This window comes from Eimeria mitis, genomic scaffold (genome assembly GCF_000499745.2).
Source record: "Eimeria mitis Houghton genomic scaffold, Emh_scaff1191, whole genome shotgun sequence".
In the NCBI taxonomy this organism is placed as follows: Eukaryota; Apicomplexa; class Conoidasida; order Eucoccidiorida; family Eimeriidae; genus Eimeria; species Eimeria mitis.
The window spans coordinates 6,370-6,994 of NW_013568113.1; the positions used below are offsets into that span (position 1 = coordinate 6,370).

At 55.5% G+C, this 625-nt stretch overlaps 1 protein-coding gene across 1 annotated transcript; it reads right to left on the bottom strand.

Moving 5' to 3' along the window:
• Positions 1–374: 374 nt before the first annotated feature.
• Positions 375–617, bottom strand: EMH_0031560 (uncharacterized protein; the record flags this gene model as incomplete). Its single annotated transcript, XM_013494530.1, has 1 exon — positions 375–617. The coding sequence occupies one exon, from the start codon at positions 615–617 to the stop codon at positions 375–377; it is 243 nt and encodes an 80-aa protein (XP_013349984.1).
• Between the last annotated feature and the right edge of the window lie 8 nt (positions 618–625).

A 625-nucleotide genomic window follows, 5' to 3' on the forward strand; every position in this document is an offset into this window, starting at 1 on the left:
TGCAGCAGCAGCAGCTCATGCTGCTGCTGCAGTTGCTGCTGCTGCTGCTGCTGTTGCTGCTGCTGTGCATCATGCACGGCAATTCGATGCTACAATAGAAGAGCAGCAGCAGCAGCAGCAGCAGAAGCAGCAGCTGCTACTGTTGCTGCTGCTGCTGCTGCTGCTGCTGCTGCAGCATGATGTCTCCTCACCACCAACAGAAGCAGAAAAAGAAAAACAACAAAAGGAGACAAAAGGAGACAGATAGCAGCAGCTGCAGCAGCAGCAACTGCAGCAGCAGCAGCAACTGCAGAAGCAGCAGCTGCTGCTGGAATGTTGCTCTTACTGCTGCAGTTGCTGCTGTTGCTGCTGCTGCTGCTGTTTCACTGTCTGTCTCAGCGGTAGTGCTGCTGCATTGCGAACTGCTGCTGCTGCACGTTGCTGTACGGCTGCTGCTGCTGCTGCTGCTGCAGCTGCTGCTGCATAGCATAATAAGAGTGCTGCTGCTGCTGCTGCTGCTGCTGCTGCGGATTGAAAGCTTGCTGCATGTTGTAGGGCTGTTGCTGCTGTATGTTATAAGGCTGCTGCAGCTGCTGCTGCTGCTGCTGCTGCTGCTGGTGCTGCAGCTGCTGCTGCATCCCATAGT